This window comes from Lolium rigidum, chromosome 3 (assembly GCF_022539505.1).
Source record: "Lolium rigidum isolate FL_2022 chromosome 3, APGP_CSIRO_Lrig_0.1, whole genome shotgun sequence".
In the NCBI taxonomy this organism is placed as follows: Eukaryota; Viridiplantae; Streptophyta; class Magnoliopsida; order Poales; family Poaceae; genus Lolium; species Lolium rigidum.
The window spans coordinates 341,965,163-341,981,223 of record NC_061510.1 but is presented as its reverse complement, the minus strand read 5'-3'; the positions used below and the strand labels follow the sequence as shown (position 1 = coordinate 341,981,223).

General features: G+C 44.8%; 1 protein-coding gene across 1 annotated transcript; it reads left to right on the top strand.

Annotated features, from left to right (window-relative positions):
- Positions 1-4,874: 4,874 nt before the first annotated feature.
- Positions 4,875-10,067, top strand: LOC124703960 (putative ABC1 protein At2g40090). The gene is made up of 11 exons (XM_047236194.1): positions 4,875-5,198; positions 5,276-5,401; positions 5,667-5,762; positions 5,898-5,998; positions 6,754-6,790; positions 7,083-7,301; positions 7,374-7,485; positions 7,966-8,057; positions 8,142-8,321; positions 8,797-8,910; positions 9,583-10,067. The coding sequence occupies exons 1-11, from the start codon at positions 4,875-4,877 to the stop codon at positions 9,784-9,786; spliced, it is 1,605 nt and encodes a 534-aa protein (XP_047092150.1). The 3' UTR covers positions 9,787-10,067.
- Positions 10,068-16,061: the final 5,994 nt, after the last annotated feature.

The following is a 16,061-nucleotide window of genomic DNA, read 5'->3' as shown; positions in this document are numbered from 1 at the left end:
TTCCCAGGATAAAGGGACGGCGTAGTAGGTACAACAGGGGAGGTCTGGCCTCCTTCGCTGCGGCTAGTGAGGATTGATCTGTGGTGCTCAACACTGCAGACCATGTGGTACAGAGGGGTGGGGCTGCGAAGTTGTGAATCTGGGAGAGGCGTGGTGTAGACCGGGATTATTCACGGATGTTGCAAGACGAAGGGACGATGGACAGGGAGATAGAAAGGATAGAGGAAAGACAAGTGATTACATAAGCTGCAAGGGAAGGTACACGCACGGTAAGAAAATATTCTATATTTAATACATATAGAATTAAAAAAAGATTTGGTTGTATTCTTTCATGAACTTAAACTTATCAAAATTACCGTACAACTAACAGTAAGAGTTACTACTCATATATTCCCATGTAACCAAACACATATTTCAAAATGGTATCCTAAAGCACAAACATGTGAAGATCCAACTCTATATATTCCCTTTCACTCTGTCTAGTATCGTTCCTACCTTTGAGCTTATGTAAATCTTGGATATCCTATCGATAATCCTGAAAATGGAGACTGTTGCTTGTTGTACTTTGCTAAACTCCCGAGCAAGTGAACTTGACTCCAAAACTCCAACAAGCATCATGGTTAAAGCAAAAAAAAAAAAAAACGTGTTTTTTTCCAAGAAACAGCGGTGGCAATGAGAAGAAGCCTCGAATAGATACTTATCAGAAGCATCTGAGCGATATCTGATTGGTATATCAGTAAAAAAGGAAACACGGGGATCCCTCATCTCTAGTAAAAGGAAACATATGACTAATCATGGAAACTAATTTATAGGGCATGGTAAAATAAAGCAGATGAGTGCCTTGAGGTTACGGTATTGCAGAATGTGAAGTTCGAGCCTAACATCTTGACCCCTTCAAAAGTCACAAGCCTAACATGGTATTGTGAATACGTAACAGTAGCCATGTTAGTTCCGATGGAAAATAATTTGCTGAAAAAAACATAATAGCATGCATACAAATTAGAAAAACAAAAACCTCTAGAGCTAGTTGTGCCTGAGTAACTTGCATAGATGGCAGGTTACACACAAGTTCTAAATAATTCCAAACACCATGGTAAATAAGTTGAGGTACGATCCATTATATTATCTCATCATAGGTATACAGGTATTGCTCTCCGAGCACATTAAACATTTTTTTCTACAACGCCTGCAAATGCATATGGCCATCGAACCTGGTGGGGCTAATCATATTTTTAACAACCATTTTCTCAAAATAACATGTGAATGAAATATTAGACTGTTCACCTTGAAGATTATTGCTCAATAATCCACCATTACACCAGATATCTAGTGTGGCCTGCCAAGTTTTGTGCATTGTGACAATACTGTAGACAGTGGATTTTCTTCGCACTTGCAAGAGAAATGGATCCAAGTTCAGGATAGTGTTCCATATGAGGTTTTTAACATTCTAAATGTTTGTACTGATAATATCATCGATGGAAAAACTGTAAAAAACTCTGTTACTAAGAAAGCACAAGAAAGAGCATAAATCAGAGGCAAGCCAAAAATAATGATTGATCAACAAAAATATTTTAGATACACTGTTCTTTAACACATGCAAGTGCATATGCTCATCACACCTGGTGAGACTAATCATATTCTTCAACACCCGCATTATCACATCAGCATGTAAATCAAGTTACATTTTACAGAATACTGAGCTAGATCATCTGCAAATATACCCCCATCTTATCTAATTGCGGTGACCTTTGCCATTACCTGAAGGGCTGGTTGCACCTTTAGTTTCAGTAAGAATAACAGAGAAGGGTATTTAGCCCCAGCGCTACCCTCTTTCTTACAAAAAAAAGTATTTTTATTTATTTCATTAGACATTAAAGTAGTCGAGGAAACATGATGACAAAATGGATGGAAGATAGTAGACATTGTTGTTGAAGTCCGTCAAACTGTTTCTAATAATCAGAAGCTTCTTGCCTCGCTATTGACAAAGGAACATTACTTTCAAAACTTTTGAAATGTTTGGATTCATATCATTGAGTTCCCACACATTTATATTCAACCTCATATCTGGTCTTAACTCGGGGATATTAGTGGGGGTGGTGGTCGTAAGAAGCATTTCCCCGGTACCACATAAGTTTATGGCATGCGCCAAACATGTTGTGTGATCGTTAACACCTCTGTTTGTAAGATTTAATAAGAATGGTTGCAACAATTCTAGAAGAATCAGCGAACAAATAAATGAAGGGTTTAGGATTGCTGCAGTCAAGCGAAAAAAATATGTTAAAGAACACTGACCTTTAAGATCTTTTGAAACTCGATGGTGTCATTCTTCTAGTATGATGTAACAAAGTTTACCATTGCGATACGCATTTTATGACATCAAAATGTAAGATACACTCTGCTATGATATATTACATCAAGTATGTGAAGCAAGCTACATGCAAAGTGAAATAGGCTTTCTAGTATGAAATGCATCATGGAGCATGAAACCAGATAATGTTTATTATCAAATTACGGATGGTCTAGGTGAGCAAGTACTTCAGATAATAGGTTTGAATTTTTTTTACGTTCGCTTATTTTCATGGAACATGCACAAACAACAATATTCAATTATCTATCAGAACAAATGTATCTTGAGAAGAAAGCTAATGATGGGGTATTTTTCAAGATAATTAGGCTATACACTCCTATTTTGAGAAAAAGCTAATGGATTGTGTGTTCATCCGACTCATCAGAGTCACACTCATGAGGACTTTCTTCTCCTGTAAATCAAACAGCTTCAGAAGTAAGAGCAATTGCAGTAAAATAGTACTCCTACCATATAACGACATAACGTGATAAAAATTTGCAAATCAGTTGTAAAGTTGACCTGACAAATACCTGGATGGAGAAAGTGCATCTTTCTTTGCTCGTTTTCTTCAATAGATAGAGCTTCCACTCTGGCATCCATCTGATCCTCCACGTCCTAAGAATATGTGCTTGGTTCTTGCTCACCACTATTGCTCTGTATGCGAGCATAGAACACCACTTTCTCACAACCACTGGAATCAAAGAACAAGACCTTGAAGCGAGCACTTCCACATTATCGGAACATCAACGAGTCTTTCTCTGCTATATGATTGGGCATCGACAAATGCCTCCCATCCAGATCTGAGTATTGTTTTGTTTCTAAGCTCAGTGATTCCGACATCGTATACATTATCATCATGGGCTTCTAGTTTGATGGTTCTTGACAACTTCCATACAAAATAGTTCAAAAAGCTCTCTGGTATGACCTGCAAAAATGTTAATTTGTTAGAAAAATTAGCATTAAAACAGTTCTCATTGCAATCGAGTCAGATGAACAAGCAATCCATTCTGCTTACCATGCTATGCCTAGACTTTCTGTCCAGCTACGTGACAAAACAATTGACCTTTCCATTCAAATGGGTCCAGTATCGCTTGCAGCACTCACAAGACTTCGCATCTTGCAGCCTACAGTATTAATGTTCTATAAGGAGAAATGCATGGATCGTGCCATATCAATATGGCAGAGAAACTAAATCTTGTCAGCCTCTACAGCAATCTTGACAAAAAAAAGGTAACACTACAACTACTCAAGAAGTTACCTGACTTTCAGAAACAATAGAGCTAGAAACCGGCCTGTAGCTTCTTCCTGTAGAGAAATATGAAGGGGTCCTTCGTTATAAGCTGCAGCAGATCTTCCTGACCCCAACAAAAGAACTGAAAAAAGAGAACTGAAATGAGGCCGAGGAGGGAGGCGAGAGGCAGGAGGACGGAGCCAGCACGAGCATCGTCCATGTGGCACCAGCGCGCCGCCACGGCCATCAACGGGCATTGAAGTCGAGCTCCCCGGCCTCGTCCGTGGCAGCGCCATCGGTACTTTCGGAGGACGGCGCCGAGTCGCGGAACTCCGTGAAGGCGTGGCCGCCGGCGAGATGCAGATCGTGGAGAGCACGGGGCGCTAGCGGTGGCACCGCGCGGAGGACGAGGAACGGCGGAAGGAGGTTTGCGCACGAGGGGTCGTCGGCGAGCACTGGGGGTGGAGGGGTCTTCGAGCGGTGCACGATATGCGAGGGAGGAGCGGCGGCTGCGCGAGGGTTTCCTGTTGTTCGGTACAGGGAAGGGAGAGGCGTCAGGCTGTGTGCGGGAGGAATCGACGGGAGGGGTGTTGGACGAGCGAACGATGTATTGTGATGACGATTAGGCCCAAGCGGCCCAGATAGGCGCTCATGCGGAACGGAAGTACGACGAAAGGATGGACGTATTGGCAGAATAAGGAACATGTTCCTCCTTTTTAAGTAGTGTAGATATATTTAAGAAGAAGCTCTCCCACAATAAAGTATGTAGGAGCAATCCACAAGATTTAACCAAGCAAGCGTACTCAGATGATCAAACTTAAGAAGGTGAAAACCGCAATCAATCTAACTCAAGTGAATTGCGCAAGAATAAAATTTGTTCTTGATATTTTTTCTGTTTTACCAGTTGCTTGTTATTTGTTAGGAGACCGAGTTTAAAATTTATCGTTGTACTATCAGCAAGAGCTCTCGAGTGAGTATCGTCATTGTATACTGTAGTTCAGAAAGAGCTCGAGCCTTTGTCGTGAGAAGATCTTGAGTGGGTATCTTAATCATATTGTGAAATATTGACTGTGAACATCTTTCCAAAGTTTTCAAATTTTGGTCCTAGAATTATTAAACGTGAGTGGACCAATTACGCACCTCGAACCGACGGTGACGTGGCCACAAACGAAGGGATCCCGCGAACACACGAATTCCGTCGTGTCAAAGCCGTGTGCTCCGAACATCTTGCAGCGGAAGAAAGAAAGACCAGCGGAGAAGAGGGGCAAAGCAACGCCGGCGCACGCGCAGGCAGCCATGTGGCGGCTGGCTAGGAAGGCCGTGGCGACGGCGCTCGCGCTGGGCGTCGGCGGCGGCGCGGCCACCATCGCCACCTCCGAGGACCCCGCCAAGGCGCTCAAGATCTGCACGCACCTGCCCCCGCGCCTCCTCCGCGACTCCGTCGCCGCCGCCACCATCGCCTTCGACTACCAGTACTCGCTCTGGGGCCTCGACCCGGGCTCCAAGGCGTGGCAAGAAGCCAAGCACCAGACCCACCTCCGCTCCGCCAACATCCTCCAGGACCTCTGCTTCCGCAACGGCGGCATCTACATCAAGCTCGGCCAGCACATCGCGCAGCTGGTACGGAATCCCAGCTCCGTACGTTGTCCTCCGAATTGATCTGGGCGTTTGCCTAAATTTGTCAGCTCTTTTTTTAGGAGTATGTGGTGCCTGAGGAGTACGTGCAGACGATGAGGGAGTCGATGCTCAAGAGGTGCCCAGTCTCGTCATTAGAGCAAGTCCGCGGGGTGTTCAAGAAGGATATTGGAGAATTGCCGGAAAAGGTTTGCTCCTTATTACCATCTTTTCCTACATCTTTATATGTAGGAACTTTTTAGCTGTTGCACAGAGTGCATACCAAAAATCTGTGATGGTACACTATTAATAATTAACAAAACCCCACAATCTGAACAACCCTGCTTAATGCAGCAATTGGCCAATGGAGTATTCATGCTTGAATCATACGGCAGATTTATGCTTAGCTTGTTTGCGAATTTTGAAGAGACTCTGACATGAAGTTTCCTCTTTTACCTCATCCTGGCGGTGCAGGTTTTTGCGGAATTCGACCCTGTCCCAATTGCAAGTGCTTCTCTTGCCCAAGTTCACGTCGCCACGACACACGATGGTAAAAAAGTTGCTGTTAAGGTACATATAATATAAAATTTCTCTAGAGTTCACTTATGAAATAAGTTTGAGCTTTTACATTATATTAGCAGAGTTCAGATGTAACCTGCTTGCTGCCTCCCTTTTAACCTTTTTGACCACTTTCTTGACTTACAGGTTCAACATGACCACTTGACAGATACTTCTGTAATAGACATCGCCACTGTGGATTTAGTAGTCAATGCTCTTCATTATATCTTCCCTACATTTGACTACAGGTATAACCAGCGGATGGGAGCAACTTTTCTTTGTTTATTACCTTGCTTCCTTTTTCTTTTTGTTAACATACCAACTCAAAAGTTAGTCTATATTGATGCTTACAGTTAGTTATGATAGTGACACCTTCTCCCAAATCATTAGATAGGTCAAACACGATATTGATGTTTCCATCTTGTTTAATTGCACATGTCTCCTCTGTATACTTACTTGGCCTAACAGCTCTATTTGAGGAATTATAAATAACTAATTTTATCTTTCAGCTCTCCTATTATGGTTCGGAAAAAGGACATGTTTGATGCTTGCCATGAAAGAATAATATTTTAATTCTTCCATTTTTTGTGGTTGACACAGCAAACATAGTTCCTAAAAGATTCCACTCGTTGAGAGTCACCTTCCTACCATGATTGCAAGGATCATCATTTACTAAAAACTGTCATATTTATTTTACCCATTTAACAAATTATACAAGGATTCAAAAGAAGCTTCAAGCAATGGCAACTTCAAATGCACATGAACATGCGTTATGAAAATCTCATTTTGCGTGAAGGAGTCAAACAGTTATATGTTTGCTCTTAACATAACAATGTTATCTGTTTGCACATTGGAATAAACTCTAGCTATTCACCAGCAAGCAGCAACCCAAGATTTGCATGCATTCTTCGTAATTTTAATATGACTGTAATTTGGTGATAATAATGCTGATTTTCCATGCCGTGCCATTTTGCATTAATACCACTAAAATTGGTCAATGCAGGTGGTTAGTTGATGAAATTCGAGAAAGTGCACCTAAGGTACCTTGCCTTGATTCCTGGATTTCAGTATATCCATTATAATTTCTTTTTGTTCCCCTGGAAAATGCATTATCCTTTTTGTATAGTTTATCATGTCATAGTTACTTTTGTCAATTCTATGTCCATGATTGTCCCATTGTACGATTCCTATTGTTCATATTGAATTTTGTGCTCGTCAGTATGATTTCCTTGACGATATCTTTATTTTACTTGAATTTTATCCATTGTAATGAAAAGCGAATGAACAGGTTACATAATCTGGGGTCTGCACTAACTTCTTTCATGGTTTCAGGAATTAGATTTTTTGTGTGAAGCTGAAAACAGTGCAAGATGTTTGATTAACTTCAGAAAGCTGTCTCCTCACATTGCGAATAGCATATACATCCCCAAGGTTTATTTGAACCTCAGCTCATCAAGAATTCTCACTATGGAGTATATGGATGCCAAGGAGGTAACTGATGTTAAAGGCATTAAAGACGCTGGAATTCGCCCTGTTGATGTTTCAAACCTAGTAAGTTTACAGTTGTTTCAAAACAAATGTGGTAATGAGCTCTTTGTGGATACTCACTTGACAGTTATGTAGGTCAATAAAGCATTTGCTGAGATGATTTTCAAGCATGGTTTCGTTCATTGTGATCCCCATTCTGCCAATATGATGATCCGACCCTTGCCAGAAGACAGTAAAAAATGGTTTGGTGAGTATCTTGCTTAGTAGCATAAAAAATCCAACACGTCCTCCAATTCTAGTTTTTTTTCTGAAAAGCATCAGAGCTAATCTCCTGTCATTGGTAATTATGCTATCAGTCCGTTCTGAATTATAAGATGTTATAGTTTTTTTTCTGAATCTTACGTATCTAGATGCATTTCGGCCTGTCTGTAGTCCAGATTGAAATATTCAAAACATCTTATAATCCGGGACGGAGGAAGAACATTAAATGAATAGTGCATAATATCAGTATTGGTCTTTACATTTGATGAGAAGAAGAGTGGCAGGTAGCTTCTTTAACTGATGACAATCAGCACAACAAGATGCATCTTGTTATGTGAGACTTATGACTTTATGAGTGTGATTACATTGCCGATATTTGTCAGACAGGACAGTTTACTATGTTGTTCTGTGTTGCTGTACATACCTATAACAGAACTAACTTACTGAATTATTTTATGGAGTGTAGGATGGAAACGGCCACAACTGATTCTTCTTGACCATGGTCTTTACAAAGAACTTGATAACTCTACGAGGATGAACTATGCTTCTCTTTGGAAGGTGACAATGCTAATACAACTTCTTTTCTGATCACAATTCACTAGCTAGTACTTCAATATATTCTACCATGTTTGTTTAACGCAGGCGCTTGTTCTTGCCGACGAGAAAGCAATTAAGGAGTACAGCGTCAAACTAGGTGCTGGGGAGGACCTTCATGCAGTTTTTGCTGGTGTTCTCACAATGAAGCCATGGAATAGTGTCATTGACCCATCTGTTGGTCATCTTATCTTGGATGGGAATAATACCGATCGTTCTGAAGTTCAGGTGATTTTCGTTATGCATTATTTTCTTCGTACTGTTGGCACATATACCAGTGCAAATTAACAACATTCAGCATGCTGGAGAATATTAGCATGTTATCACACTTCACTAGAAAGAAGTTACTTATTGCTTGTTATGTGATTGTTTTAATTGTTTCAACAAGTACCAGGATTCCAAATCTTCTTTATCTTTCCTACAGTAGAAAAATGCGGATTTGAAATTGCAAAACCAGGAATGCTTTTAAACCTATTTCCCACATGTACGATGCTTTTAAAAACTGATTCATGGTTTCCCTCTTTTGATTGAAGATGTGCTCGTGTTGTCATTCTTGTAATAAGCTCAATTGGATTGGCAATTGTGCCTTCTTGTCACTCAAGTTTTATATATTATTAACCTATTTTCCGATCCCCTTGAACCTGAGATCGTTGATGATGGTCCACTCTTAGATGGTTGTTAACTTTTTGTTTCTTGGTCACAGATGTATGCTTCCTTATATTTCCCACAAATCTCAGAGCTCCTCCGGAGACTACCAAGGGTCATCTTGCTGATGCTCAAGACAAATGACTGTTTACGTGCAGTCAATCTTGCGCTGGTAAGTGAACTGGAATTACTAGCATAAATGTAAGGTTGTTATATCATGTTGTACCTGTAACCCACTTAGGATTCAGAGTTAACAGTAATGCAAAATAGTTGATATATTATAGGAAGCATGAAATCAAACTTCCAGATTTTGTCATAGTTGTACATTGGCTTAAACTAACAACCTAAGGAGAAAAAAAGATCTGCACAATGTCTTTACCCCCCCCCCCCTTTTTTTGTTGGTAAAATGTCTTTACTCAAGGTGTTCTTTCCACTATATCCTCAGTTGCATAAACCATCTTTATCTGTTTTTCTTTTCTACAAGACCAATGTGACATCGCATCAGGGTTTTATTATATCTTGGTTCATGCCTATTCACTCATTTAGTTAGCATTTGAAGCACCAAAATTACTAGACCCGTTCCAAAATATGTGACTTTCTAGAAAGTGTGCAGTCAAACTTTTTGTTAACTCTCACTGTATTTTAAAAAGATCATCAAGGTTAGTGACTCAAAATAATACCATCAGATTTTTCAAGCATTTCAGAATTCTGTACTTTCTTGATTCTTTTTTTAATGTTGTACTTATATAAAAACAATGATCAAAGTCCCATCTTGGAGACTCGTCCATTCTGTTAGTTTATCATTTGTTTTTAAAGCCCCGACTAACAGTGAACTGCTTTGAAGGTTGGAGGTTCTCCCTTGGAATCATTTGAGACCATTGCACGAGTTTCTTGTGAAGCTGTGTTTGAAGCTAAAAGGGCGGAGAGGAAATTCTTTCTACATAGATTTATAATATGGCTGGAGGAAGTTTTTATGGAAGTTCGACTATTCCTCTATTTCAAGATGGGCCCCCATTTTTATCAACTAAAGAAGCTATTGCCCGGGTAAAAAACTCGGTATATCAACCGTTTTCAACTATAGTGTAAATGGAAATCAACATGTAGTCCTTTTTGAAGTGCGAAATCGGACATTTAGCTTAGCATTTCCTTGTTTCTAAGTATTATTCTTTGATGGACCATGTCCATCCTGATTGGTCTTGGATCTTCCTTGATTGTACACCTCCCTATGACCCTATAGGAGAGACGACATTTCGAGATAGCATACAAATTGCCATCACTGGACAGTGTGAATGGCCACACTCTAATTCCATGATTTATGTTCACCGCGTATTGCTCAATGTCAGAATTCTTAACTGGGCAGTTTGAACATCGGCAAGTGCACATGCTATCATAATAGGGATCTTTAGAGCATCTACAGTCGCGTTCCTCAAAGCGCGCCGAATTGAGCGTTTGGAAAATGTTGTTCCTCAAAGCGCGCCGAATTGAGCGTTTGGAAAATGTTGTTGCTCGTGAATATTACTGTCACGATGAGAAAGAAAGCACTAACACCTTCCTCATTGGGGCTCCGCGCACTGGGAAAAGGCTTCCGCGACAGGAAACCGGCTACTAGTTAGGAAGTGAACATAAGGTATCAAGAGGTCCCTCACAGTCAGGTGCAATGCAATTGCCCCCTATTAGTCAAGTACCCCTCTTCCTATTTAGTTTAGGGGTTAAGGCGAGAAATGGCTTGCTTGCAACTCGTAGAGGCTGTAAGTAAACAGTGCCCCACTAAATTCAAAGTGACGGTGGGGTTGAAAGACGAGAGTGCTTACCTCCGAGCCAAGAGTGCCCGCCCTTTCTGTCAAGTAGGCTACTTTTTCCAAAACGCAGTTCGAAATAAGCGTTCACTCATAGGGACCTACATGAAAGAATTGAGCCTAGCTCATTCGGTTAGGGAAGTGGATGTACAACCCAGCCACCCAGCTTCAAGTCCCCACGGACGCAAATTTGGGTTCTTATTATTTATAGGGACCAACATGTGTGATGGCTCGATTTTTGTGGTCATCTTCGATGATCATGTTGTGCATGATCACACAAGCCTGCATCACCTCCCACATTTGATCGTGAGACCATCCCTTAGAGCAGGGTACCGAACAATAGTGAATTAAGCTTGGAGCACACCAAATGCCCGCTCGACATTCTTCTGGCAAGCCTCCTGTCGCGAAGCAAAGTGGCAATTCTTCTGACCTAATGGCACCGAGATTGTTTTGACAAATGTTGCCCATTTTGGATTTATACCAGCGGCTAGATAATAACCTTTGGTATATTGGTGGCCATTGATCTCATAGTTGCATGGTGGAGCATGACTTTCCACTAGTTTGCTAAACACCGAAGACCGCTGCAACACGTTGATGTCATTGTGTGATCTCGCTATGTCAAAGAAAGAATGCCAAATCCATAGATCATAATCTGCCACATCACCATACTGCAATATCCATGACGCCCTTTGTATATACATTGCCAAGTAAACGGGCAGTTCTTCCATGAACAGTGCATACAATCGATACTTCCAAGCATCCCATGGAATCTGTCGCTGCATTTTGGGCTATGACCCTTGCAGTCTCTTCTTCAGTTGGCCCTCTCAAATAGTACTTGCCAAACTTCCCACCACAGCTTGGCAAAACTTATACATGCACTCAATGGCAGTAGACTCACTCATGCGTAGGTAGTCGTCTGTGTATCGACAGCTGATCCGTATGCAAGAATCCTCGTGGCGGCGGTGCACTTCTGAATCGACGAGAACCCGACCGTGCCAACAGCATCATGCTTCAGCTTGAAGTAGGGGTCAAACTCTCGAACGCTGTGGAGGATATTCATGAACAAACCCTTCATCCTATACCGACGCCGAAAATTGTCGGCCTGTGTTGCCTCTTCTGCGAAGTAGTCGTTGTGCAACATGGTATGCCCCTCCATCCTCTTCCGGGGCTTCGCTTCTTTCTTCCCGGCTTTGAACCTCCGCGGCGCGGCCTCTTCTTCTCCGCGTCGGCATCCAGAATCTTTTGGAGGTTCGTGATGATCGACAAATGCTCCCGAAGGTCGTCGTCGAAAGTTTGCTCTTCCTCCATCATTTCCACGATCATCTCCTCCTTGCTATCCATGCCTGAAGCAAAACAAATGGTTAAAATTCATCCGCGGCCACCGAGCACCTTTTGTGCGCGGAGGAGGGGCGGATTGGCCGGCGCGTTCTGGGACGCGTTGGCGAAGCAGCGGCGGTGAAAACGACATCGAGGGAGCCAGTCGTCACAGCGGTGTTCGGCGCAGGAGGAATTGTCTGTTGAGACGACCGGAAAATCGAGCGGCGGCGGAGGGGTGAGAGTCACGGGAGGGGAGGCGCGGCGAGAAATAAAAGGCGAAAACCAACCGTTCGGGATGTGGTCGCCAGATGGGTACTCGCCACGCTTCTTGCTTTGTCCGGCGCGCCCGAAGCGTCCCTGTGAAGCGGGGACATCCTCGGGGCGCCGGACACCGTGCCGGACGGAAAGGGTCTTTGGAGCGCACGATTGGGGCCGATTAAGTGTTCGACACGCTCCAAAAAAGCTTTTGGGGACGCGGATTGGAGATGCTCTTATTTTTCGATTTTTTTCTCGCTAGTCTTCTCGGTACGAGCTTTTTATCCTTGAGCTTGATGGTAAACCCGATCAATATCCTTATGCTCTGTACTCTGTTCTGAAAATGGTTGTAATTTACAGGCTGTGCTTTTCTCCATGATTGCTAAATAAGAAAACGGTTTCAGATAGATAAATAACCAACAAAAAGAACACCAATCTTTCGACAGAAATTTCCACTGCAGTTTACAATCAGCAGAGATGATTGAGTTGTGAAGATTCTCTCCTGCTAGACTACAGCCAACCGATCGAGCTTCCATCAAAAGGGGTGCCGTATTGGGAATTTGTGGTCTTACTGAGCTGCTGTTTGTTCCCTGTGATCACCGCAGCTCTCTGATTGGGCATCCCGTTCACCTCCGGTGATCTCCGTTCGTCGCGGCCGTCGTGCGGCGACAGCTTCCGGTGCTTCCTCATGTGCCCGCCGAGCGCCTGCCCTGATAGGTACTCCTTACCGCACATCTCGCACTGGTACTTCAGCGTCTTGCGTGCGTTGCCAATGGCGCCGGTGGCCAACTCGTGGCATCTTCCGACGACGGCCTTGTTGCTCTTGCAATTGCCGTCGGCATCATCGTGGCTTGTTGCAACAGTGACCTTCTCCCCTTCGAGATGTCCATTGCCGCGATGGTTTGCTGCATCGATGAACATCTCGTCATTGCTGTTGCTGTCGCCGCTGCTGCTATCGACATCTTCATGACAAGCTGAGGCCCTGACGATCTTCTTCCCGTCGTCATCGGATTCCCCAGGGCTTCCTGCCACCGCCGTCTTCTCCTGACCATAACCAGCGCCAATGGCTACCTCCAGTGATCTCTGTTCTTCGCCGCCGTTGTGGGACGGCAACTTCCGGTGCTTCCTCATGTGCCCGCCGAGCGCTTTCCCTGAGAAGCACTCCTTACCGCACACCTTGCACTGGTACGTCTTGCGTACAATGCTGTTGACACTGCCAATGCCGGTAACCTTCCTCTGTGTGCAGTTGCCATTGCCGTGGGCACCATCGTGGCTTGTTGCAATGGTGACCTTCCCCTTGACATTTCCATCGGCACGGTGGTTTGCTGCATCTATGAACATCTCGTCATTGGTGTTGCTGTCTCCACTGCTGCTATCGACATCCTGATGACACGCTGCGGCGGTGATGATCTTCTTCCCATCGCCATCGGATTCCCCGGAGCTCGTTACCACAGGGGTCTTCTCCTTGCCACGACCAGCGCCATCGGCCACCTCCGGGAATCTCTGTTCTTGGGCGCCGTTGTGCGGTGGCTGCTTCCGGTGCTTCCTCATGTGCCCGCCGAGCGCCTGCCCGGACAGGCACTCCTTGCCGCACACCTCGCACCTGTACTGGCGTACAATGCTGTTGGCGCCGGCGGCTAACTCGTGGCATCTTCCGACAGCGAACTTCCTCCCCGTGCCGTCGGTATCATCGTGGCCTGTTGCAACGGTGACCTGCTCCCCGTTGATATTTCCATTGCCGCGGTGATCACCGTGGTTTGCTGCATCGATGAACATCTCCTCGCTGCTATTGCTGTCGCCACTAATGCTGTCGACATCCTGAAGAAAAGCTGCTGCCACCAAGGCCTTCGCCTTGCCATGACCACCGCCGTCGGCCATGGCCAACTTCTCGTCGCGGCAATTGTTGCCGGTAACGTCCCCGGCGATCGCGTTCCTTGCTTTCTTCGTGTGGCCGAGGTGCACGTGCCCGCCGAGCGCCTGGTGGCTGCCGAAGCACTTCCCGCACAGGCTGCACACGAAGCGCCTCGGAGCTCCCGGTAGCGCCTCCGCCGCCGCCACCGACGTCTTCTGCCCCGCCGTCACGCCCAGATGCTGCGACGCGCTGTACACGTGCGGCTCTCCGCCGCAGCGGCGACGCTTCTTGTTCTTCTTCCCCTGGTCAAGATCTCCCCGGAACCGTTCCGTCGAACGCATCGGCTCCTCGCTCCCGGACTCGTCCGCAAAGCCGGCGCCGCGCGACGCTGCCAGGCCAAGGCGAGCCTTCTTGGCCGCTGGCGGGGCGTGGGCCACGATCGCCTGGAGAGACCTCTTCCGCCCACAGCCGCCGCCGCCTCCTCCTCCACCCGGCATCTCACCATCATCGTCGTCGCTGGCCTCCGCCGGCGCGGGATGGCGCGCGAGGAACACGTAGCGGTCGACGTCGTCGTCGTCGGAGTCCGAGGCGTAGCGGTCCTCACCGACCGCCTCCTCCTCCTCCTCTCGGACAAACCCCGTGTGGTCGAGCGGATCTCCGGTGTTGGCGGTGGTGGTCATGTCTGCACTAGTGTGGCGGCCGGTTTGCAAAAGCTTGCGATGGATCGGAACTGCCCTAGTTTGTGTGCGGCAGCATAGATATAGGAAGGAACACGATCGTGCCTATCGATCGGGCCGTGCTGCCTTCTTATTTAGGACGCGCGCGGCTGACGGATGTGAATTCCAGTCTGACTCGGGTCAGCTTTATCAGGGTTTTTGTGTGGCGGCGCAATGCATTGTGAGCGATGCTGACCGTGTGTTTGCTTCTCAAATCACACCAGCCAGACTTAGCACATAAGTTTTCGGATACCATTTTGGAAAAGAAAACATACCCCACCGAAACAACCAAAATCACGTAAAATTTCAGAACAAAATCTGAATCCATGATTTGAACATTTAGAAGTTCATAATACTCCGTACAAAGTTTCATACAAAAAAAAAAAAAGATTGCAACTTGTGGGAGCCGAACCACTTTACTTCCACTAGGACAGAAAACACCGTTTATTTTGCAGTTCCAGACTTTTAGATAGTGTCTGGACCAGAAAACTTGCTGAGATGATTTTATTTCTGGATCTATTTTTCAATATCCCCCTTTTCACTAATTTCTCAGTGAAAGTACAATGCCATTTGTGAATCACAAATCTATCTATATCTATCTACACCATCTACATCTACATCTACACTTCTCTACACTACTAATAAAAGAGCAAACATGAATTTCGCTAAAGCCACACCATCAAGTGTACACAGAACGAGTATCACCGCACGATTAGGCCCACCAAGTTCAATCTAACAGCCATTATTAATTTGGTGCGCACTTGGTATTTTACATTGACTGACTGTACTCCACCTCCACCTGCACACAAAAATAAGAAATCCCTGTCCCACTCGCTCATCCCCTACAATCAACGCAAAAAATATCTGGAAAAGAAGGAAACTCAACACAATCGGATCCCGTACGCAACGCTCCTCCTCCACCTCCTTACTGACCTCGCCCCATCGGCTCACCCTCAGCCCCGATAATGATTTGCCTTGCATGGAAGCCCCACCAAGCGTCGCACCGCAGTGTCGCCTCCCTGCATGGGACCTCGCCGCCGTGCACCGCACCGTCATCACCCGTCAGTGCCGACAAACCGTCACATCAGTGCAACTCCTTCGCCATCCAGTAAAAAACGCACATAATTTTGATTGCGTTAATTAAGATTTTCATGGCTGAATTTTGAAGTAACAGGCAGCCCCATAAGATCCGACCAGGTATGAGACGACCTCAACCGTAATATCAGTAGCAACCAATCATACACGGTAGTCATACTGTGCAAGACTTCTAATGCAACATCAGTGTTGTAGTTCACCATACAGAACAAGGCATAAAACAATTTACTCTCCCTGGATGAAAATAATCTGTGTTTTGGACGTCTGAACTGGTCATGTGTCATATATTAAA